The sequence below is a fragment of the Dermacentor andersoni genome, chromosome 3 (genome assembly GCF_023375885.2).
Source record: "Dermacentor andersoni chromosome 3, qqDerAnde1_hic_scaffold, whole genome shotgun sequence".
NCBI classification, from domain to species: Eukaryota; Metazoa; Arthropoda; class Arachnida; order Ixodida; family Ixodidae; genus Dermacentor; species Dermacentor andersoni.
The window spans coordinates 188,850,777-188,874,141 of record NC_092816.1 but is presented as its reverse complement, the minus strand read 5'-3'; the positions used below and the strand labels follow the sequence as shown (position 1 = coordinate 188,874,141).

Below are 23,365 nucleotides of genomic sequence, written 5' to 3'. Positions count from 1 at the left end.
AATCCCACACTCGGCGGCCATTGAACATAATGTGTTTTGTATCCGCATAAATCGTACCAGCTTATTGCGTATGTATCGGTTCACACGTAGTGTTTCCACTTTTCATCGCACAAACACGGCGGTGCATTGTCTCCATCGGGTTGCCCGGCAGCACACTGAGCTTCAGAGATTGGGGCCACGTGTCAGAACAACAGCCACCAAGCGCCCTATGCGTTTGCGCATGAAGCCACATCAACATCATTTCGGTGCCATGCCAGAGAAAAATTGTGGCGTCGTGCAAACAACTGGATTCACGTCATGCCGAAGCTTGGATAAAAAAAAGACGCCGGGTGCTCAGCATACAAGAAAAATTAGACATCGTTCGTGCTATTGAACGTGACGCGAAGAAGTCGGCGCTGGCACGCAACAGGGATCTACTGTTGATTACAGTGTGGGGCATTTGGAATGCGAAGTTGCTTGGCAGTGCTGCTGCAACTGTGAAGAGATGTCGGCTATGAGGTTCGACTTTTCGCCATCGTTGCCTCTGTTGCCGAAGTGTCGCCTAGCGACAGTGATGAGGGCGAAATGGAAAGCGACAGCACACCAATTCAGGCCCGACAGTGGCAGAAGCTGCGCGTTATGTCAGCCTCATGAGCGCAATCGTCGCGACAAGAACAGCACCCCGCAATGAAAAAGGCGCCCGCGACATCTGTAGCGCTACCGCGCTCGTGCAAGGAGAATATAGCAACGCTAACGTGGAATATGCCATGCATGTGTTTGCCGAGAAGAGGCGGATCGCCAAAAAGCTGGCTCGTAGCTTCAGCAAGTTTGAGGCCGCGGTTGTCGCTGTTAGGCCGCCGCGGCATGAAACGAAAATAACTTTTTGCGTGCGAAGTGAATAAATACTGCATGTTTTTTTCCCTTTCATCGCACTCTCTCCGAGTTGCGTTTTTGACAGGTAAGTGGGTGATCTCATGCTATTTTGATTAAGCAGTACTACCGTTTAGTACATACTTTTTCCGAGCTCTGGCCAACTACGGTTTAACTAAAGCCCCTCCATCCACGCGTCAGTGCCGCTTTTGCTAAGTAGTGCCAACCTTTGTTGTGTGCCGCAAGTTCCCTGATTCGTCGCTCATACCAGTTCCGCTTCCGGGGTTTCCGTTTTCAGTCGTTAAGTTTCTGGAATTCCGGTTCCTGAATTTTCGCTTGTACGCTCGCACCTCTATGCAGAAGTGACGTCACTTCCGCCTAAATGAGAGGCTGGTACTACGCAAGTTCCGCTTGATGCCAGAAGCTGAGGGGGTGAGTGAGGAAGAAGCATGGAGGAGGAGGGTAGGTTGGCAGTACATAACCTGGTCGGCGAAAACGTATATAGAGGGACTTTAGGTTTAATGAGGTTTCACTGTAATGGTTTGATGTGTATGGATAAGATAATAAAGACCGATGAGGGCTTGTAATGATTGGAGCAATTCTCGATTAAGGCCGATAAAGGTTGATAAGGGTTGGACCTAGTCCGATAATGTTGATAGGTGTTTATACTGGTCAGATCAAGCTTGATATAATTGATTATGACACCGGCTGCGTGGAGATGAGCAAGGGGCACAAGTCTTATGCATAATCAGTTTTGCACCATCTTGGGTGCTTGTGCCATAGAGGCTGATGTACCGTATTTACACGATTGTAAGTTGACTCAAATGTAAGTCGACCCCCCCCCCCCCCATATTGCATGTGACAGGGGAAAAAAGAAAAGTATACCCGAGGGCACATTCGATAATGCGAATTTATTAGTAGCTGGCATGGTCACTGGACTACTTGTCTTCACTTGTTCCATCGTCCTCGCTAGTGCTGCCATCGTCATCGCTGCTACGGTCCCACAGCGCGTCGTTGTCCAGTGAAATTCCATATTTAGCAAGTGACCACAACACGACACCTTGTGGAACAGCAGCCCACGCCGAATGCACCCAATCTCATGCAGCCGTCAGGGAGGCTCTTTTGACAGGTCCAATTGGCGTAAGTTCGCGGTCTTCTGTCGCCAGCCACTCGTACTCACAGCGGAGCAGGTCCTTAAAAAACAAAGATCCAAGCTTGTTTCATGACCATGTCGCACTTCACTGGAAGAGATTAATCACGCATTTCAGCGACGTACTTCACAAGCTTGGCCTACAGCTCTGGAAAGCATCCAGACTTCGGCACGTGGGAAATTCCTCATTTGCCGTCACAGGGGAAAATTTTGCTTCGCTGCAGTCGCCACTCTCGCACCACCCGTTCACAAACATCGAACTTGCGGCCCGCTGCACTGTGATTTGTTTCTTCAGTATGAAGGATGGCAGCCCTCATAAACGCTGCTGTGAACGAGCATCGAATGTTTAGTGTACCTGGAGCACTCGTGACGAGTGAGGGAGCATGGAAATAGTGCATAGCGCGCAGTCAAGTCAAACGCATCAAATAATAACAATGTCACACGGTGCACTTTTGATCACACTCAAGCCCGTTCCGGATCGAAATTCTCTGCTGCAATTGGCTCCCTCTTGCAGCTTGCACAAAGGAGGCAATCGCGACTGAGAAATTCGATCAGGATAGGGCTTGATCGTGATCAATAGTTGGCCATGTGACACTGCTGTGACACCTACAGGGAAAGCGAAACACGTGAGCGTTGTCTGCTTTTCCACGAACTATCGATACTCCCCTCAAGTGCCACCGTTCTGAGGGTGTCTCCATGAATGGAGCAGCAGCACTTCCATCAACAATCGACATCCCCCATGAGTGTTTCGTGCACTGTAAAACTCTCAAAAATGTTGAAAAACCCTTCCGAAACGCTAAAAAACCCGCAGGATAGTGAAAACTACGGGTAGGGCCATAGAGCAAACATAAAATTGTACCCACGTTGTAGCTCCGCTGATACCTCGTTGGTCTCGCTTTTTTGGCGGTGCCATGTTTTGGTTTAGATGGTAAGTCGACCCCCCCACTTTAAATTTTCAAATGGAAAAAAATAGGTTGACTTACGATCATGTAAACATGGTATGTGTGTACGTGTCAAACGTGGTCCCCATGTGGTCCCCATGTGGCAGGCATATTTTGTTGGGACGGAAGGCCATTAGCAGGAAGTGTAGAAGTGTTGCTCGCAGGAAACCACTGCTACTGCGGAGACAATTCTGGGAACTCTGCGTGTTATGACGAGACTGTTTTGTGGGACAGGTGTTGCAGCTGCTTCTGTTACTTGGCTTGCAGATTTTGAAACCAGCCGACAAGAAGAAGTTTCCTTACGGCGGCATTGCAGCAGGAGGGGCCAAGCCACCGGCACCACAGCGGGGACAGGTGAGCGGGCACAAACTTTAACACTTGTTTTTCTTTTCTTGTTTGTTTAAGTGCTAGTCATTTAAAGGTCAACTGCAAATAAATTTAAGCCATGTAAAAATGGCTAGTTGGAGAGTAGATATGGAGGAGCGCCTCTGCAAAATTTGAGGTTCAGAATACGAGTGGATGCATGATGAAAAGTTTGCAAAAATACAATTTTACTTGTTTATTTATTTATTCACAGTACCTTGTAAGCTTCTCATTGGAGCATTCTGTAAGTGGGGTTAGAGTTACTGGTGAATTTTTCGGACTCCGGAAATTCGGACCTAATGGGCATTCCAGACTTCATAGATGCACCGTCGGGGTTCCCATAGAGCTAATACATTTTTGCAACCAATTTTTGGGATGAATTTAGGCCCCAACATGCCTCCAAGATTGGGAAGCGCATGCTATTAATAGAGACCACATGCCAGATTTCTCTGGTGGGAAAAGTGGTGGTTCACCCACATTACATTTTTCAGTGAAGTTTACTTACCTACAACGCATAATTAAGCGAAGAAAAACAGAAACAGACGACAGGCTGTTCCAAATCGAGCACAGGTCTTGTTGCCCGTCCTCCAACATTAGCGGACACTTTTTACATTCCATATAATTGTATTTGCAATTACAAGTCCATCATTAAACAAAACATGTTTTTGTGTAATAATAAAGCTAAGACAGCTCTTTAAGTCCTGATTTAGTTGGAAATGAAGCACTGTGCCAGACAAAATGGTGCTAGCCAGGCGTGTGTCTTTAAGGCATCCTGCTGGCTCTCTGAGAACGATGCCAATCCGAAGTCGGCATATACTGGCATTCCCATGCATACCACAGCGCAGTAGCAACAGATTGCCCTCTAGGTAATACAGTGAGAAACTCTATGGCTTACGTCATCCTCCAGTCTTGGAAGCCATGCCCACTCTTCCTTAGCTGACAAAATTCTCCACAGGACAGCACTTTCTCCTTTTTTTTTTATTTCAGTCAGCAATATCACCATAAACATTTAATGTGGGATCAGAGATTTTTTTTTTTTTTTTTTTGGTTGCTATTTCACATGTGTGTCTCGGAGACATCGCATCTTTGTGAGTGTCTGTGCGGCTTCGCATTTGTGAGATCGGTGCCACCTCCTGTGTATTCGCGAGAGCCAAGTAGTGTGAAATAACGTGGCTTGTTTCTTCAATCTCCAAGGCAATGTCCGCCTCGTCTGTAAAGGGAGACGTCACTCTTGCGCAAATCTGAGCAAATCTGATCGCCTCGAAGCGTAGTATGAGGGAGGGCATTTAATATTAGAGATTTTTTTTTTAAGAGGGCCACTCGCCAGGCCCCATAGCAAATTTTGGTTATACGCTGGAAGTTGTTACGTGTCCTCTAGGGAGCGTTCTGCCACAAATATTTTTCAAGTCGGCCCATTAATAGCTGAGATAGAAATATTTCAGTGCCGTGAACCCATGATTTCAGCAGGCGGGCTCCATAGCCAAGCAAGACACTCTCTGCACACGTCCCGTCTAGCCTTTTCTTCCCTGCGAAATTTCTTCCCTGTGTTTTCCCATACCAGACCTCGAAGATCGCATGACGCATATGTTACAGGCCCCACCTTTTTTTCTTTCTTTTCGCTCCTCGCTTTTTTTTTTGTTTTTTTCGGTGCTACACACTTTCGCCGATGGGGTCGCGTGCGAGCTGTTGTCTCGTTCGCGCAGCGCACGATTTTGTGTGCTGGGCACAAGGAAAGATGACTAGCGGTATAATTCAGTGCTACACGAATACTGAGGCAGAACAAACGGATCGCAGAGCATGATCACGCACTGGAACACTGTAGAAAATGGCATAGTTTCGGTACCTGCACAAGTGACCGCACGACCGTGAGAACAAGCAGACGAAGCGGAAGTACACATCTCTTGCTTCGGTGTGAAGTAAAACAAAAAAACACGCGGACATTCCATTTGTGTGTTTTATTATTTCTCTAAACTTCAATTTGTCAATTCAAGCAACAGAACGCACAGATAACAGATGTTGTCTTGAATAATTCTCGAAGTCGCATGTCACCACGAGCGACGTCACACTATGGACACGATTACGTAAGCGCAGGGGCACGATTATGTCACCATCCGGCTTGAAGTGCGGCACCCGCGAGTAAAGAAGGAAACGGCATTCGGATTGAAATTTCAGATATTCTCGCCGCGTGTAGCGATGTAATACTTTGCAGACACTATCGTTATCACGCAATGTATGCTCTGCGCTTGTCAGCTTTAAAAAAAATTGGAGAACGCTTAAGCTTCACCTTCAAGAGTGGAACGTGATAGTGTTCCTGTCGACCTGCCAAAGGGTGCAAGACAATACGCTACAGTGCAGCGATCACTTATGAGGCGCCCCGCATCGGATTTTGCACCCACCAATCACGCGGTGAGCGCCGACCAACGCAGCGTTCGGCGGGGCAACGAAACGTGCGCCTAGGCAAGCGGAATCTACCAAACAACTCGGTGGCAGAAACTGTCTACGCGAGCCAAACGTCGTGATCGGCACGGACAGCCGGGCCGCGACGCGCCATGAAGGCTGACGCGATCATGGGGCTGACGCCTAGATGGGATTGTCCTCTATCTCACTTTCGCCAGCACAGAGTACCTGGCCTGGCTGACGAAGAACGGAATCCGCTGGATGATGGTTCCGCCGTACCACCCTGCTTCAAATGGTGCAGCCGAGTCGGTGGTGCAAACCATCAAGGACAAGCTAAAAAAAGCCAGACTTCGGATTTCCGGATGTAGATTGCCCGGATACTGTTCCAGTACCGGACCACGCCCCACGATGTCACTGGCCGTGCCCCTTGTTTGCCTGTCGGATGGTCAAGACACCCTTGGACGTCTTGCATTCGGACCTACGATCCACAGTGCTCCTGAAGCAGCAGAAGCTGACTGCTGACAAAGTGTGCCGTCCCAGTCTTTTACCGTATTTGGGAGCTCCAGTATTCGCCAGGAACTTGTCCTGGCCCATCCTGGTCCGCTGGACACGTGATGTCTCCTGCCAGCACCTCATCACTCCTCGTCCACTTGCCAGGCGGGGCCACGTGGCACAGACACGCCGACCATGTCAGGCCTCGCCTCGGGACCTGGCCAGCACCCTCAGCTGCCACTTCAGAGTTCCATCCTGCAAGAGGACTAGCAGCAACACCAGTCGCTTCCAGCGCAGCACAACCCACCTCAGAGGCAGCAAGCGCTGTCAGTGGTGCAGCGCCCGTTGGGCCAGTGTCAAGTCTGGCATCACTCACAAAGCCGACCATTGCAGACCCTCCGGACGGAGCGAGGCTTACTCAGGCAGCACCCGGTGTTGCCAGCCCTGCCGGCGGAGACCACGGGATCATTACTCGCCTGGGTAGCAGGCACTGTCGACCCAGCTAGGACGGAGGCAGAGCCTCGTACTTTGAACTTGGACGTTTGTTTATTTTAGTTAACAAACTGGGGGTGTAAGGGAGTGTAGTAAGCATGTGATGCCCCCTCTGGCATAATCTTCGTTGGCCCGCCAGGCGCAGTAGGCAACAATGGTCACTGCACCCCAATAAACACCTACGAGCTCAGCTGCTCAGTGGTCAGTCATCGTTCGTCACCACCATGCTGCGGAGCATCTGTCTAATGGAGGGTGCCTCGAGCCCTCGTTCACGAACCCGGGCGGATCGTGAAACCTAGACTTTGAAGTTTTGTCTAACTACTGCCAGAGTTGCAGTGTACATGCAAGCCATTTGAAAGCAAAGAGAAGGAAGAAATATGGCAAGCTTTCCATATGCCAGTGTGCGAAAAAGAAATGTAGATTGCTCAGCACATGCCATGGAGATTAATGCTGCTGAGAGTATAGGAAGAGGACAGAGACTTAGTCATCATCATCATCATCAGCCTGGCTATGCCCACTACTTGGAAAAGGCCTCACCCATACTACTCCAACTAGCCCGGTAATGTGCTAATTGTGGCCATGTTGTCCCAGCAATCTTCTTAATCTCATCCGCCCAGCTAACTTTCTGCCGCCCCCTGCTACGCTTCGCTTCTCTTGGAATCCAGTCCGTAACCCTTAATGACCATCGTTTATCTTCCCTCCTCATTACATGCCCTGCCCATGACCATTTCTTTTTCTTGGTTTAAACAACGATGTCATTAGCTCGCCTTTGTTCCCTCACCCAATCTGCTCTCTTGTTATCCCTTAACGTTACACCCATCAATCTTCTTTGATGGATGGAGTCTTAGAGTACCTCACTGAGGTTTACAACATTCCTCAGTGATGGCGACAGCAAGGCTCTATGCACTTGTGACAGCGGCAAAGGTGTGCACATTGCAAAAGAAGACTGAACCAGCCATATAGCCAAGCGGCTTGGGACTGCCCTGCGAAAGCTCAAAATGCTACGAGGGCAGAAGCTTACAGATGCAGTCATTCAGAAGCTACAGAGCTACTTTCAAGTAGCCATCACTGCCAACAGAGAAAGTGTGCATGGAATGTATTGTGCAATCTGGGCATCAATCTTCCATTAATGCTCAATGGTACAGCCAAGAGCCATAAGTTTTGTCTGGATGGAGAAGTTCAAGCAAGCGTTGGGTCAGGCAGCCCCAGCACACACCCCTCTTGTCACAAACAGCCAATGTGAGACAATGCTGCCCCCATATAAAAGGATTATGGAACAGCTACTCACTTGCTGTGTCAAAGGAAAAACTCAAAATGAAGCCAAAGCATTGCACAGCAAGATTTGGCTGTTTTGCCCTAAGACAAGGTTTGCCTCATGCATAGTCGTGGAAATGGCAACAGCAGTTGCTGACCTGTGGTATAACCAAGGCCACATGGGCTATGAACAAGTTCTGCCGGAACTGCGAGTGCTTCCCTCAAGGGAACTAGTTTCGCTGAGCGAAGATTGTGACAAGAGGAGGATTTCCAGCATGTCAATGAAGCTGAGCAGAAGCAAAGTGTCACCGTCTAGCCAAGGAGGCTCATCTTGAGCATGCTGCTCAGGACGACCCTGAGGGAACAACATATGGTGCAGGTTAATTGTAATGTGCACTGGATCTGGGTACCCTGGCCTGCATTGTGTGCAATCTTCATGTAGGTTTCACTGCTACAACAGAAATAAACAATTTTTATAACTTTCAATTGCACTTTTCTCAACTGCATATTTTGGGTCAAACATGGCTTTTGTGCACGACATTTTATGTATTTGTGTAGTCCAATCAAGACCAGATTTGGTGTGCATAATCTTTAAGACATGTAGAATGGGCCTATCTAGGTTTTATTGCAATCAGTTTATTTTTAAGGATGAAAATGTTCAATACACTTGGGTACCGGACACTGAAAACGAAGCACCAGATATGAAGTACTCAAAATGTTGCCTGTCAAGCAAACGACGTTATCTTGCTTATTAGCAGCACTCAGTGGAGTGTTAGGGACAAGGAAAACCATCTTGCGCTGTTCTATCACCGGACACTGAAAACGAAGCACCATATATGAAGTACTCAAAATGTTGCCTGTCAAGCGAACGACGTTATCTTGCTTATTAGCAGCACTCAGTGGAGTGTTAGGGACAAGGAAAACCATCTTGCGCTGTTCTATCATGCTAACTGCTGTGTCCAGCTGCTGGAAAACATGCACTGTTTCTTACTTGTGCATGGCACTTAGGACGTGAAAGCATCGAGCTATCCTAAGACTAAAAACAGGTTTTGAATGAGGATATTAAGCTATATAAGTGCTGCACTTTTCATCCACCTAGTGTTAATATTTAAAAAAAAAAGTTTCTGAGGAGTGTCTCCGCTTAAGCTGCGAGCCAGCTTTCCGCCAGCCCCCTCTTTTCAGCAAACAGCTGCATAAGGCTGACTTAACACACAGCTTCTGCCACTGTCCAGCCTGAATCTCCTGTGCTGCCACTTTTTGTGTTGTCCTCATCACTGTTGTTTAGGCAACGGAGGCAACGATGGCAAAAAGTCGAACCTCTGAGCAGACATCTTTTCGTGGTCGCAGCAGCACTGACGAGCACCTTCTCCTTCACATTCTAACATTCACATTCACAACAACAGTAGAACCCTCTTGCATGCCAGCGCTGACTTCTTCGTGCCACGTTCGATAGCACGAACGATGTCCAATTTTTCTTCTATGTTCGGCACCAGATTTTTGTCCGAGCTTCAGCATGACGCGAGTCTTAACTTGCATGACGCCACAACGCTCTCTGGCACAGCGACGAAACAATGCTGATGTCGCTTCACTCTTTTAATCACTCTCTGCATTTGCACTTCGAGGCCGTTCTAATCTCTGAGGCTCGTTATGCAGAGCTGGCCTACCACTGATTGCAATCGCAACATACCGCCATGATTGCGCGACGAAAAGTGGAAACACTATGTGTTAACCGATATTGGCACATGTACTTGTTTATAGAGCACTGCATAGGCTCGAGTCAAGCCTGGCCTTGAAAAAAAAACAGCCCATGCAGTGCTCTACTTGTTTATCTTTCACCAATGACCGCTTTTCACTGGCTAAGAAATGTTAAGCATTATCGCTCGGCGCAGGACGCACCAGCATGTATCGGAATTTTCTCGAATGTTATCAATGGTTCTGTCCGCTGTCTGTTGTCACTGAACCTTGTGTAATCTCATCGCATGTATGTGCAATGCATGGCTGGGATTGAGCCCATGACTTGGCAGTGCAACACCGGTCACCAGATTTTAGTGGCCCTGTTTAGTGGCCCCGTACCATGCAGCCTGCATGCTACGAGATGGTGAATTAAACTGAAGACAAGCCAGGCAAGGCCAGCTCTCATGTGTGAAGACCTTGTTCACACTTTACAGGGAAACCTGCTTTTCCTGTCAACAACGTTCACGCCTAACCATGCAAGCAAGCCTGCTGTACTCCCGGAGAACTTTGTCTTCATCCCTAGCTGGCAAAGACAGGTCCCTTCGTCGAGATGTTTTCACCAACCTGAGACATTCCTTGTGTGACAGCTGTCAGTGACTTCAGTTGTCAATCTTTCTGTGAAGCTGTCTTGTTTGGAGTCTAGCAGACATTTATTAGTGTGCAGGTGTTCATAGATCATGAAATTTGCGCTTGCAATATCCCATCTAGTCTTTTAGGAAACTTCTGGAGGTTGACTCTAGGAGTCGCACTTAGTGAGCTCGCTTATAAGTTCTGCTGCATTTTAGTGTCACTTACTAGCATTAGCACATAGTCCGCTTGCCCGGTAAAAACGGAGGGCTGTGGGGCTGACAGCATGCTCTGCATGACTCTTGAGCCAGCATAAAGCGGGCTATGGTAGCACCCTTTGATTGGCATGTCTTTCCTTGATGCAGTGAACGGGTGCTCAAGACAGGGGAGGAAAAAAAGAAAGCCCGGCAACCCTGCCTTTGCGGGCGAAGGAAGGCTGCACCAGGCTTTTCTCTCTTTTTTTTTTTTCAACAAGACAACCGATGCCTCTGGAGGAAGGTGGGTGAAAGAGGGAGACCACTACCGCAACAACGGACGCAACCAGAAAAGAGCTGCAGACTGCACCTGACCAGCACGCAACAGCACGATGGGAGAGGGTAAAAAGGTCACGGGCACAATGTGTGCGCATCCTCCTCAGCTGCCGGACAGCAGGCTCTTAGAAAACGCCTCCCCACACCTCCCTCATATGCAGCTCTGATGTGGCAAAAGGACTGATCATGCATCCTAACCTCCCGACCCCTTGGTGTATTTCGGGTTTTTCTTTTTTCTTTTTTTTTTTTTTTTTTAGTTTTGGTCATTTGAGTGGCAGCTCTTGCTCCCGAGACAGATGGAGTGTTTGCAAAGTGGCGTGCATTGAGGAGGACCCTGTAACTCGCTGCTTTGGGTGCTTTATTATTTTTTTTACCATCCGTCCCACAAAAACAGTTGTGCCTTCTTGCGAGGCAGTCTTTTCTTTTACAACATGCAGGTTTCCTTTCCTCTCCCAGGCATCTGTCTTTGCTACAGCACTGCCCCAGCTCGCTCAGTCTTCCCACTGCCTTCCTCCTCTGTCCACCCTCTCCACCTCCCTTGCACCAGGTGTGATGAGCGCCACTTAGATGATGGCTCCCGGCTGCTCTCCCCCATCTCGGCAATTCTCTCTGTCCCCATTGCTTTTCTTTTTTCCCATGCTTGTTCCCACTGTCTTTTTTTCTTTTTCCCTCCTATTATTTACGTCTCGCACTGTTGCTCATGACAATAAAGTGTGGTTTCATGCGCTGGGGAGATTACTGTAGAAGATAGGAGATATCTGCACCTTGGTCAGGAACTGTGTGTTTGTGACCAGCGTGTCAAGAGCCAAGGATTGGCAGCACAGAGCACTTAGACAGTGATGCCTTTGCCTTCTTGCAAACCAAGTGCCAACCTTGTTTCCTGGCACGTTGGCCATAACTGGAAAGTAACCCAGCTTTTCATTTATACTTGGTAAACTTCAGTGATTTCCTGGTGTTAACAGCGTAAAACATTGAAGGGACACGCAATGAAAAGATGACACCACAAGCGCTGATGTTGTCATCTTGCTGAACGATTTACATTGCTTGTCCATTGTGTGGTTGGTCTGCAATGCTGTTCTGCAGTTTAGCTTCTTGCAAGTATATTGAAGTTGCGCTGTCGCTGCTGTTTGCATGTTTATACAAAAGGGGTGGTAACATTTTGTGTAAAGAAGTTATCTTTGTGATATAATGCTCTGTACAATGTGGCAACTTGTATATTGTATTCTTTAGTTTAATTGCTTTTATTTGATTGATTTGTTGATTTTATTTCCTACTAAGGTAGTCAGTTCCAGACTTCACATTCCAAGAAATGCAATGTTTGAAACCTCGTTTATTTTTACCTCTGTGGTTGCTTCATTTTAGTGCTTGCTTCCTTTTAGTTAGACCTCATGTGTGCTTTTATTCGTGCCTGCTTGTTTTCTATGGTTTCAGACAGGTTAAACTGTCACACCTAACTTCAACTGCAAAGCTCTTTAAAGACTAGCTGCAACAAATGTTTTGGGCCGCTTATAAAGCATAGTTCCAGGTATCGTAGATATAGAGTGTCCTCAGTGTAAAATTTTACCTTTGAAACACGAGTGGATGCCTTGCGAGTAGCTCATAAAACTGGACTTCCTTGTTGCTGAAACTAACAAAAAGAAAGGCTGCCATTGCCACTAGCTGGAGGTGACATATGACCCAAAGCTTCTAGGCAGGCGCTAGGGTTTGCCTGTATAGTGCATTATGTCTGCCTACCACCAGGCGCATGTGTTGCCTGCGTAGGGATTACTTAAAGGCTGCTGTTCCGAAAAATTGTACCGTTGTCAGCCCTGCCAAGGCTGCTTCTGTAGAAGACACTGCTCATTTATAACCAATTTTGCCAAAGTGAAATTTCGTTGCTTTTGGCCTTTAGGAACCCACTGGGTCTATATTGTAGCTTTGCGTTAGCTTTGGGTGGATGAGATTTTTTTTTTTTTTCCCAATTATACATTTCTTTAGGCAGCTTCCGAGGCCATTGTTGACCATAACTCCAGAAACTTACTTATGCACTGCTCTACGTGCCTCTTATTATTTTCGTTACTTGAGTGCTCTGGAAAAAAAAAAACACGAAAAAGAACAAGCTTTCTGTGCTAGTGCCAAAAAAGAAAGGAAATCTTATTGAATGTGTTTACATTGTCCTTGTGTAACATGCTGTCAAGCAACTGTTGTCCTTGCTATTGTTGCAATTTCTTGTTAGCTTTTCTTTTTTTTTTACCTATGTTTCGAGAAAGTTTGATACAAACAATAGTCAAGCTTTGCTTACACTTACCCATGAAATTCGACACACAGTTTTTTGGGGGGAATAACTGCTGTTCCAGGCTCCATACAAGCTATTCTTTGAAAAAGGCATCAATAGAAGGCATGTCAAGACTGCTCCCGCAGCCTGTGCAAAGGGAATTTCCTAAGAACCTTTTATTCTGTATTCTACTAGGGCAGTGGAAGATTAGAAAGATTTAACTTGTGCTGCAAGCTTTTTACCATTTGTGGTTTACCGAGTCGCCCTAGCGCTGTACGCTGGTAGCAATATCTTCCAATGCTTCTTCTAACTAAAATGTCTTATAGACGTCTTTGTGTTCCATGTGTGTTCTTGTTGAAAAGACGCTTTAAAAATGGCAATATGATGATTACGCTGCTGCTACCCCAGCAGCAAAGTAGAAAACACTTGGCTACTGCAATAATGGCTCGCTGTTTAACTCGTTGACCTCTTCGCTACCAACCTGGCCGCTCACGTTTGCACCTCCAGTAATCTGCAAATGGTAAGAAGTTTGCAGTCCAAACCCGTCTGCATGGTTTTTGTTGTTGTTATCCGGCGCTCCCTATGTGCGCTGGCGATATGCGCGTTCATTTTAAGGCAACAAATCGGACACCGAGGGCACATACATTTTTTGATTGTATAGGCAAATTTTTTGTTGCAGTCTTCGCTGTAAAGGCTCTGGTAATGCATACGAAAGATGCGAATTGGGGCGGGACATTTGGAATTTTCAGGTGTACAGGTAATTTCATATTGGAGGTGTTGGTTGCATAGGTATTTGACTGTATTGGTGGGCTTTGTATTAGATGGAGAATGATAGATCTTCAGACTGGCCTCGCTTTCTCATGTGAAAAGAATTTCAGTAGCATTTGTTAGGCCTTCATAAGGCCAGCCAGTCTAGTGATGCTTTCTTTTTTTTTTTGTCCTTTCAGTGCAAGCAAATTAAGTGTGTCTTCCCATGAGCATATCATGAGCATGAGCAGGTGTGATGAGTAGGTCAATGTGCTTCTTTTCTCATCTGTCGTGCTAGTGGTGTTCTGCGTAGGGGTCTTTCTTCATTATCATGGCAACATGCCTGGGGAGGGCTGCAATGAAGCTCTAGAATGAGTTGGTAGAATTTAAATACCTATGTGAGGTTGAATGTTCAACTTAAGGCCTTGTCACATTTTTTCCTTCTGTATTTGAGGCTATCACATATGTAGAAGAAATGGTAGCTTAAAATTACAGCCTACCAAACAGGCATGCAGTCATGTTTTATTCAATCGAACCAGTATCCAGTATTGGTGTTCTTCTTGGTATGAGTGTTTCTTTTTTTACTTAGCATTTGTCATTGCGGTAGTTATTCTATACTACATTTTGGACCCTACAGAAAGTTATTGCATACAGTTGTTGCTTTATTAGTTGATCTTATGTTGTGAATGGGAGGTCCTGATTTCTACTCCTTTGAGCGAAGTTGTAGTAGTAGCTGCCAGTATATTTTTCTGGTTGATATGCTGATGTTTCAGCCAAATGTTTGCACTATCGCCATTTGCCTGTGTGTAGGTTTGCAACCTTTGTCTCATGCACACACATACTCACAAAAAAAAAAAAAAAAATAAGCAACTTGTGTGTGTACTACTTGTCATGTTTGGATATGTAGTACATGCATTGTTCAGAAAAGGTAGTTGCACATCGAGTTAAAGGTAAAAAAAAAAAGACAAGAATGTTGTGACAGTTTTTGTTCATCTTTAGAATTTCTCCACAATGGCCTTGTCTAATAGTGCAGGAAATAAAAAGAATGCTGTAAGGGGTGATGTGGGCGCAGCAGTTGAGGGGGCTAAAGTGCAAAACAAATTGCTGCTGCACCTTTACATTGGGTTAATTTTACAATGCACCATTTGGTTAAAATGTTAGGCCGAGGCATGCTGGTCGTGAGCTTGAACTTGCAAACTGCATCAAGAAATCAGCTGTGTCACTTGAGCAGGTAGCAGCCCTATTTATTGGTGGGCTGTGCAGGTTCTAGGTAGGGAGCTTGTGGGGTATCTGCATTCATCCAGCATAAGAATCTGTAGTTCACGTTATTGACTCTCATTTCCATGATGGTTGTTCCCAGGCATGGCCCACCATTTGGCTGAGGCAGTGTACGGAAATATGCTAGCTTCATTGGCAGTCCTAGCATTTGGAGCAACGTGTTTGCCGACACCTCATGTCGATTGAGCAATGTGCTACAGTTTGAGACACTAACTTGGAGTGACAACTGCAATTCGAGATTGTGAAGCAGCATTTTAATGCGGTAGCGTTAAGGGCCCCGTGTCACAGAAAAATCCGGCGTCGGTGTCCCGCACCTGCTGTTCGGCATTGGACGTTGTTTCTGCAAAAATATTTTCGAACCACCTATACCCAGGCCGCCCATGTGGTACAAAAAAAGGTACTAAACTAGTTGAACATCTCAAGCTGAAGTACGTAGAAAAATCGTAAAGTAGGACTTGCAGCACACAACCTACAGACATGATAGTGTCAGATTGTAATTTTACTGTACGAGAAAACATAATTCTATTATGCGAAAACACAAAGAAACCCCTTTTCCAGCGCTTCTGCTATTCATAGAACGGCCAAGGCACTCGCCATTTATGCGCACCAGCATTCGAGGGTCTTTGGGAGCCATGGAGTGGCACACTCGGTTCCTTGCAATACCTCCAGATGGTGCTTGCCTCCACCGCCTCACGGCTGCGTTTCTACCAGAAAGCCTGCCTTCGTGCATAGTATTCGCGGCTAGCGTTTCCAGGTAAACATTACGGTTACATACGTTCCAGTTGCCGGGAAGCTTGAGAAGCAGTCGCAGATCTTTGAATGCTATCTTGTTCCACTCTTGAAGGCGAAGCTCAAGCGTCCTTCAAAGTTTTTGTCCGACTCTCCTCTCTTGGCATGCAATATCCATACATAATTCACTTTGCAATGTACATCGTCTAGTTGTAGAGAGCCATGGTTTCTTAGCCGCAGATGCAGTCTTTGCTCTTCTCTTTAACAGAACCAGCAAAGCCACTTGTGCTGTTTTGACTGATTGGCGCGTGTTGCTGGGAGTAATGACGTTAGGCGTGGGGTCGCTGTCCCAGCTTTGCACGTCGAGGAAAAAAGGAGCACCATCTAAAGTGTGCTAGTTCGGCACAGACGGTTAAGGCATCATAGCTCTGTGCGAGCATTCCTGGACTTATCTGCACTGGCAGTCTCCGACGTTGCGACCTTCATGAGCATCGAGCCGGAGTTGGCCACTTGTCGCTCACATATAGCAGCAAGCCATGCAGGCCAATGTAAATAAGCTATGTAGGAGGTAGGAGATGAGGGTGACGTGCTTCCGCAAATGCAAGGCAGTGTTACTGCTGCCTTTGCACCAAGGGCTACCACTGGCAGCTTTGTGTCTTTCAGGTGTTTTTCTCACTGTCTTGTCTTTAATTTTCTTGCATGAGCCGCCTTCGCATCTTCTCGTTTCCGAGCCTTAAGAGCGCCTGTACGCATCTTTACGAGCAGGTAGTGCTCTTGGTTCTTGGGTGGCACAAAACCACTGGAAGGCAGTTCACACGTCCAAGGTGGTCAGGGGAAGTTAAACCAACAAGGTTTGAAACAGTGTAGGTATGTGTTGAGGTAACAGCTGATACAGAAATAGCAGAAAATAAAAAAAGTCATAAAGTATACACTGTATTCTGATTCTGCTGTCACAGAAATGCACAGAGGATATTTTTATAATAGCAGGAAATTTATTAGCCACAAGAGTTGCATGTGCTGCCACTGTACAAAGTGCCGATGCAAGTGCAACTTGTTTGTGGCAATAAAACATATTCTTTGTAAAATATTTTGTGTCCTGTGCATTTCTGCAAAAAGCACATAATTTTTATGTTCAGTTTTACTTTTAACGCGATAGCGTTAAGGGCCCCGTGTCACAGAAAATCCGTCGTCAGCATTCCCGCATTGGACGTTGCTTCGGCAAAAAATTTTCAAATCAATCATGAACCACGCATATCCAACCACTCTTCTGCCACCAAAGTTGCTCCATACCTTGTCTTTCATTCTTTATAAAGTTATTTCTCTGAATTTTGAGAATGGCAGCTCACAAACAAATGTAATGGAAAACAAACGCCAACAACGCATATCCTTTATGTTAGCTCTTCTCAGACTAAAGTATTAAAAGTGCGAAACAATAACAGGAGACCGACCCACGCAAGAGGCCACGTTTCTACCAGAAAGCTTGCCTTCGTGCATAGCGTTTGCCTCCAGCGTTTCCCGGTAAGCGTTGCGGTTACATAAGCTGCAGTTGCCAGGAAGCATGAAAAGCAATCGGGGGTCTTTGAATGCTATTGAGTTCCTTTCTTTTTCTCATACTTTTGGATCACCTAGTTTTTTATTGTTTCACTTTCACTGTTCCTTGCTGTCTCGGTTGCGAGAGCTGGTTTTACTCCTCCATAATGGCTTGGTCTTGCCTTTGTTTGCCAACAGCACAATCACCAAAAAATTTGTGTGTCATCATTGTCTGCTATAAGTGCATTGGCACCATCACTGTCATGAGAACGTTACTTGATGACAGTGTAATCATGCTCGCCATGAAGCAAAGCATGTATGTTTGCACCTGTGCCGTGAACACAGTTTTTCATCTGTGGTCACGTGACTCTGGTGTTAGTGTCATTTTGTTCATTTCTGTTTTTGCTCATACCAGCATACATTATCTTTGCATCTCTTCTTAATTGCCATGACCAGACAGCTGTTGGCTTCGTGCTTTGTTGTTGTTGTTTTTTTACTATGGGTGAGGAGGTAAGGTTAACCCTTAAAGGGGCTCCAGAATGCTTTTTGAACATTGTAAACAAACCCTCTTAGGGAGCCAGCCAAATATTATTGTACTTGCAGTAGCAGGCCTAAAATCAAAAGGCCCAATACTATTCAGCCTTCTGAAACTGCTGCCACCTTTTGTGCGTACCTTGCTAAGTAGCACATCCCTAAGAACTAAACACAGAAAACGCCACCTACCAAGCAGTGGTGCCAACTGGCGGATCAGAACGATAACACTGCGTTCTCCTTACATCAGCAGCTGGTCTAAAGCTCACTGCAATGGCGGACAGAGTGTGATAAGTGCTTCACATAAGCACAGCTTTGAGTGCAGCAGAAACAATGAAAAGTAAGAAAAGGACACAAGGGGATGCCAATGGCAGCGTCTCTTTGCCGACAGCTTTAGTTGTGCTGTTGGAAAAGATTCTTGACACGATGTCCCTGGCATAAACACATTTTATGCCTTTTCACAAATAGTGTTGCAGGGCCCAGGAATAACAAACTGACATTACTTCCGGAAACTCTTTGTTCAGAAAGGGCACGAACTTCCAATAATTCATTCTTCGATGTAATTATCCCAAGGCTCAACCTCGTCTTCCTGGCTCCTACAACTCCCTCTCTGCACCACAAAATATGGCATCTGCTTCTCTCAAAGCTACGCGGCAGAAATCTTCAGCTTGCACAGCTTGTGGGAATCTCTTGCCTCCTCTCTCTCCCTCACAGCCTTCTTTTTTTTTTTTTTATTTTTTTTTTATACTGGATCAGTGGTGAGGCTTGTGCTTATGATTGCTGGACTCCTTAACTTGCTTTTTGGTTTTGCATTTCATTTGTTAAGCATTTTCTCAAGTACCGGGCTCCTATGTAATTCAAAGAAGTCTATGTTGGTTTTAGTTACGAGTATTTCTTGCAGCATTCATTGCGGATAGTAGTGCTGCTTGTTCAATGCAGCACTGCTGGCTGCTAGAAAAAAAAGCAGGTTAATATCACTGTCCCAACACTGTGAGGCTCAAGCTGTCGTGCAAAGGTTCTGCTGCACTGCTGTAATTTTTAGAGCGGGGATCAAAGAAAAGCAAATCTATGCAATATGCATGCAACTTGACAACTTCACCAGTCTTTATATTCTTCGCGGAAGGCAAGCGAGTGCGTATAGCACAGTACGGGTTTGATTCGGTTGTCTTTGCCTGGCACATTTCACAAGTAGCTGACAGTTCTTCTCGGAACTCCGCAAAACTTACTTAGGTTCATTGTATCATATTTCATTCCGTCCCCCATTACCCAGCCATTTGTCTGCATGTTCAGTAGCTCTGTACATAGGCATTGTGTAAACATGCGAAGTGCCGGTGCTTAAAGACTCCCTTACACAAACTGATGTGATCACCGCAAGGAAATTGGGAGGCTGTTGTCCCCAGTCAACTGCTTTTGGGGGATACTTGTTAAAGCAAGGTGTCAAACCAGTCGTGACATGTCGTCGAGGGTGATGTCTCTCTGTAGTGGTGGGAAGCATACACTGCAGTAGGAAGCTTTACTATGCGAAAATAACCGATGGCAGCTGGGCTTTGTAACATCTAGTTATGCCAGCTCTTTAGTCAGTCGGCGTGCATTGGAAGTGAGAGCCTTTAAAGTGATTCGTTTGTAATACAGCTCCAGTCTGTAGTGCTGGCTCTCCTGAAGGCGTGTTGTGCAAGGATCTCTGGGATGGTGAAAAGTTCTTGCACAGTGAATTTCGTGAAATTGATTGCTTTGGTGATTTCTGTGCAGTGCAAAACGCTGCTGATGTTGGCTCTCATAGTTAAGCTGTTTTGTTTGTGGCTGAAATGATGGCTATTCGTAAATCATACTTAATGTCCAGTGCTGTGGAAGCTGAGCAAGTAGTACGGTCACAAAATGATTGTATCAGCCAGAGCGTTTGATGATGTAGGGTTGGGGGTGGGGCGGGGGAGGTGTAGTGCAATCTCAGTTTGACGGCCCATGTGGCCAAACTTTTCACGAATCTGAACAAAATTTCTTAAATGTGAAATTCTGGGGGCACCTTGTGAGCATGACCAAAAGCACGTGCTACTTCGTAATGCAGGCGCAGGCAAGAGCCAAACCTCAACTTAGTCCAACGTCTCCTCAAGTAGTACTGCTCACGTCAGTTGCGCTGTAGCTGCACCATTGGAAAGGACATAACCACCCTAAGCTACTGCTTATAGCACACATCTTGCACAAGTGCCGAAAGATTTCAACATCAGGACGGCTCGGCTGCCAAATAAGAGATTGCCAGTTGCCATCAGCTGCAAGGCATTTATCAATACAAGAAAAATTATATGTGAGCAAAAGTGAAGCAGTACAAAAGACATTGTCTGTGTAATAACATTATTGACTACATCATCTAATGTAGTCTTGTTTGCTTCGAACATGTAACTTTCTTTTATTTGTGAGTGGGAGGCGTTGCAGAAAGCTTCACTCTAGCTTCCACAACATTGCATGTGAAGTGCGAGAGTTCCAGTGCGAGAAAAAGTGATTGCATAGATGTTGTGCATTTGTCATCCCCACCTTTGCTCATGTTTTCTTTTGCCAGTGTTCATTTGTGTCATGAAATGACAGGTAGGCAAAGATTTCGTGAGGCTTGGGTGTATGCCCAGTTATGTTACTCAATGCTGGTCGTGTAGACCTTTCTGGATGGTTTGTAAACTAGCTCATAATGCCTTTTGTTCTTGCTAGTTTCCTAGAGTGCTGTCACTGTGCAGGTATTGTTGGCAGGCAATGTGTTTCTGGTGTCATACCGCAGCAGTGACAGTTGTTGGGCAGCATGTGCTCATCTGCCAACAAGACGATGGTCTGCCCATGGTATTTGCAGATGCTTTCGCTTGGCAGGGAAGTGGCAAACAGCAGGAGTGTGTGTGTGTGTCGGTCTTCAGTTACTGCTCCAAGAATTTGTCGAAGCAGAAAATTTGGACAAGTTGGTAGGGTCTCGTCATACTGCATAGCACAATAAAAAAGAAGACAGCACAAACAGAACACAGTCATGTGTCGTGTGCCTCCATTGTGCTTCTGCTCCGGATTTTTCTTTTTTTTTGATACGCTTAGAAAAATCAGTGCATGCAGTCATTTCTTGTAATTGCAAGTTGGCCTGCAAGAACCAAGCATAAATGGCCTCTTTATTTACACTCTGAATTTTTCTAGATATCGAGTGGACACTTGCTCAAAGCATGTGTCAGTTTCACCCCTCTTGTGAAGTTCTCGGTCCTCTGCTATTGGAAGAGTCCTTGTAGAAAGAAAATTGTGTGTAGATGGACGGCTGCTTTGCTTGTAAGCATCATATGCAGTGTCCAACTTCTGGCTGGGAAATGGGAGCAAAGGTAATGTGACGATGCCTGACTAGACCACCTGTGTACCTGTTTTCACTTCTCTGTTGATGTTCCCTTGCACAAAAAGTGTGACGTCTTGTACGAGTGTGTACAGCATGGTACTCTTAACAGCTATTTCATGCTCATTGAGGGTTTTTTTTTTTTTCATACTTGCAGGGTGTCAAGTAGGAATCTTAAGTAGATTGTGGTAATCCAGTTATTCTTTATGGTGAATTTTTCTTAGGATGTGAGAAACTGGCTTTGTTTCATGGTGAGATGGTTTAAGATGTGCGCGTCTATAAATACATAGCCATATATTTATACATCTCTATACTGTGTATACATACATATATATATATAATGTACAGAGTAGAATACGTCAGCAAATGCATTGTAAACTTTTCATGCAGCGAACCTTCTAAGGAAGTGAAAAAAAAGCAAAAACAAAATGGGCTGTCAATGCTGCATTGTGCTTGCATGGTGATGATTGAACTTGCCATTTGCAAATAAATTATTTGCAAGCGGTTTGTGTCTGGCCTTTATGTGTTCATTGTGCGAATGTGTGCCAGCATCATTTGCAATGTCTCCATGTCTGGAAGCAGCAAACTTAAGGCATTCATTGGCCTCATGCCAAGGCACAGTTGTGGAGGTCAGCCAGGCTGAAAATGTTGGTCATTAAAATGGCGGCCGCATTTCGATGGGGGCGTAATGCGAAAACACCCGTGTACTTAGATTTAAGTGCACGTTAAAGAACCTCAGGTGGTCGAAGTTTCCATACTCCCCCACTACAGTGTGCCTCGCAATCAGACCGTGGCTTTGGCACGTAAAAACCCGTAATTTATTTTATTTAGTCATTGAAATAGCAGAAATGACTGCCTGTGCCACCATGTTGAGTTGTGTTGGTCATTAGTGGGCAAACGAGGCATGCTTCAGCATAGAGCCGATGTTTTGACAAGACAACTTTCATTTGCCGGAGCCCTCTGATCAAAAGGTCACGCTGGCCGAAGGCTTTCCTTGTCCAGTGTTTATCTATTCATGTCGGTTATCCTACCGTGACCATATTTTTTTTAGTATTGAGCTGTACACTTCCTAGCAGTGTGTATGAATACTACCAAGGACAGTGACCAGTCAAGAATGTATGAGAAGTTCCTCATGCAAACGTGCACTGCCTGCTTTTCCATCCCTCTGTAGTTGAAAAAAAAAAAATTTTTGCTGGTTGTGTCTCTCATGACACGACAGCTGCACCATGCTTCAGCAGTAAAGACAGGTGATCAGGACTGCAATTTTGTAGCAATGCCTTTTCTGATGCTAATGCTTTTCGGCACTTTTTGCGTTCGTGAGTGGACTGAGCATCTGGCACAAATAACTCATTCACAAGACAGACAATGTGGGCACATAGAAGAAAACTGGACAAGGGCACACATAACAACGAAGCATTGCAGTAATAAAGGAGAAAGAAATGTGCTTTACACATGCCACCATCACCTAGAAGCAAGCTGCCGAGTCATGAGACATGGATGTAACAGACTAGAATATATGTATGCTAGTGTAGAATAGAAGACAGTCAGTAGCTGCACTAACAGTGAAAGTGCATGCTATGGCAAGATCAATGAGCAATGATTGCAGTGATGCTACCGCTGCGCTGAATTGCACCGAGGGGCGAACGCTGCTACATTTCGGCAAAATGAGAAATCTACACCCACCCTGCGCCGAAAGAGTTGCTCTGTTTTCGGATACGGAACTCGGTCCTCTAGCGCCGTTTCTCCTCACCGTCGAAAGCCACGTGGTACGGACGAATTGCTACTTTAGCTCCGCAGTGGACCGAGCCAAGCTTAGGCGCCGACTACGGAGAGGCTCTAGCGCCCTCCCTCCCCTCTTACACACACACACACACCTAAAATTCAATTACCACAGTTTTGTCGCCCACATCATTTTAGGTTTCTTTTGACTTGCCGAAACTTTTTCACTTAAAACTTTATTGTGGCTAATAGCTTACTGCATCATTGTTGGAGCGGGTGTGCACAGCTTTTAATTCATTCTTTCGCTTTATTTCTGCAAATACTGACAGTAGGAGGACAAGCGCATTAGAATCACTAGCGGCGGCTGCCTCATCTGTATTTTCTCACTTCAACATTTAAAATTTCCACAGTAAACACCATGCGCATACACAATGTATTTAAGTATACACGTGGGACAAAGTTGATTAA

At 45.7% G+C, this 23,365-nt stretch overlaps 1 protein-coding gene across 1 annotated transcript in view; it reads left to right on the top strand.

Moving 5' to 3' along the window:
- The window catches only part of LOC126524416 (serine/threonine-protein phosphatase alpha-2 isoform), a 72,454-nt gene extending 50,769 nt beyond the window's left edge, over window positions 1–21,685 (top strand). Inside the window, exons 6-7 of the mRNA XM_050172735.3 lie at window positions 3,208–3,294; window positions 10,605–21,685. Coding sequence (XP_050028692.1) covers window positions 3,208–3,294; window positions 10,605–10,607 — 90 coding nt within the window. The 3' untranslated portion in view covers window positions 10,608–21,685. The remainder of the gene's footprint in view (window positions 1–3,207; window positions 3,295–10,604) is intronic.
- Window positions 21,686–23,365: the final 1,680 nt, after the last annotated feature.